The sequence below is a fragment of the Antrostomus carolinensis genome, unplaced genomic scaffold (genome assembly GCF_000700745.2).
Source record: "Antrostomus carolinensis isolate BGI_N321 unplaced genomic scaffold, ASM70074v2 scaffold42176, whole genome shotgun sequence".
In the NCBI taxonomy this organism is placed as follows: Eukaryota; Metazoa; Chordata; class Aves; order Caprimulgiformes; family Caprimulgidae; genus Antrostomus; species Antrostomus carolinensis.
Genome location: NW_010323319.1, coordinates 3,228 through 4,788, shown reverse-complemented (window position 1 = coordinate 4,788; position 1,561 = coordinate 3,228). Strand labels below are relative to the sequence as shown.

The following is a 1,561-nucleotide window of genomic DNA, read 5'->3' as shown; positions in this document are numbered from 1 at the left end:
AGTGGAGACCCTGGGGAAGTTGCTGGCTCATATAGAACAGAACTTGTACAGAAGAGGCACTGCCTACCTGGCTGGGGTGAGTGGGACCATGGGGAGGGGCTGCTGGGGAGGGGCTGAGCCCTTCTCCATGGAGCTGCCCTTGAGGTAGAGCCCTGAGCCTCAGTTGGGGGTTGTCTCAAGGCTTAACTGTGCTTGTCTGGCCCAGGACACCAAGTCAGTGGCTGATGTGGTTGTGTGGAGTACCTTGTTCCCTGTCCTCCAGGATGAGACTAGCCTGCCAAGTAAGAAATAGGGGTGCTGAGAGGAAGTGTTCCTTGTGTTCCTGTGGCTGCAAGAATCATGCTGCTCTCTCTGTCCTCTGTCTCCCTCTCCCACCTCTCAAGGTGAGCTGCAAGCACTCAGGACCTGGTTCCAGAGGATGACGCTCTCAGAGGCCTGCAGGAAAGCTGCTGATTCTGTTCTGATGCCCAAGGCACTGTTGGAGTTCAAGTCCTACCTGCAGAAGCAACCTCCACCCTGCTTGGCCATGGAGAGAGTCACCAGTAACGAACCTGAGGTGCAGCCCTGGCCCCTTGCTCAGCCCTGGCCCAAGGATGGGCCCCCATGGGGCTGGTGGCAACAGGTCTGCAGACCCTCACTGGGACCAGCCTTCCCCACAGGAGGAAGAAGGTTCTGAGCGTGCCTTGACGGAGGAGGAAATCACAGCTGCTGCAGATGCCTGGGCCCGCGGTGCTGAGGCACTGCCCAAGCCCTGGCAGCCTCAGAAACCTGTGTGAGTCTCCAGAGGACACTAGAGCTGCCTGTCTCAGACCTCCAAGGGGCCTGGCAGGGATTCCCAGGCTGATGCCACATTGTTTTGGGGTGAACCTGTTGCTCTTTGTGCCTGCCCTGACTGCCCCTGTCCATGCCAGGCTGCCAGTGGAGGGCATGAGGAACGTCCTGATCACCAGCGCTCTGCCCTACGTGAACAACGTGCCCCACCTTGGCAACATCATTGGCTGCGTCCTCAGTGCCGACACCTTTGCCAGGTGAGACCTGGCTGCAGGAAAACTCCCTGGGGCTGGAGGATCATCATGGGGGGTGAAGGGGGGGCTGTAGTGACCCCAACACCTGCACAAGTGTCAACAGGACCTGGCCTACAGGTACTGCCGCCTGCGGAACTGGAACACACTGTACGTGTGTGGCACAGACGAGTACGGCACAGCCACTGAGACCAAGGCAGTGGAAGAGGGGCTGACACCCCAGGAGATCTGTGACAAGTACAACGCCATCCACACTGACATCTACCACTGGTTCAACATCTCCTTCGACTACTTCGGCCGCACCACCACCCCGTACCAGACCACGTGAGTGGCTGTGTGCTCCAGGGGCTCACAGGGAGGGACCCCAACGTGCCTGGCTGAGGATGTGCTGTGGCTCTCCAGGGTTCCCTGACTGATAGGAGCTGCCCTTCTTGCTCTTCCATTCCTATCCCAGGATTGCCCAGGACATCTTCCAGCGCCTGCTGGCCCGTGGTTTCCTGCTGCAAGACACTGTGGAGCAGTTGCAGTGTGAGGCTTGT

At 59.1% G+C, this 1,561-nt stretch overlaps 1 protein-coding gene across 1 annotated transcript in view; it reads left to right on the top strand.

Moving 5' to 3' along the window:
* Window positions 1-4: 4 nt before the first annotated feature.
* MARS1 (methionyl-tRNA synthetase 1) overlaps window positions 5-1,561 on the top strand; it is a gene marked incomplete at its 5' end in the record, with an annotated part of 4,454 nt that continues 2,897 nt past the window's right edge. The window contains 7 exon segments of the mRNA XM_029085593.1: window positions 5-76; window positions 206-281; window positions 384-535; window positions 648-772; window positions 912-1,028; window positions 1,143-1,346; window positions 1,477-1,561. The exon segment at window positions 1,477-1,561 is cut by the window's right edge and continues 3 nt beyond it. Coding sequence (XP_028941426.1) covers window positions 5-76; window positions 206-281; window positions 384-535; window positions 648-772; window positions 912-1,028; window positions 1,143-1,346; window positions 1,477-1,561 — 831 coding nt within the window.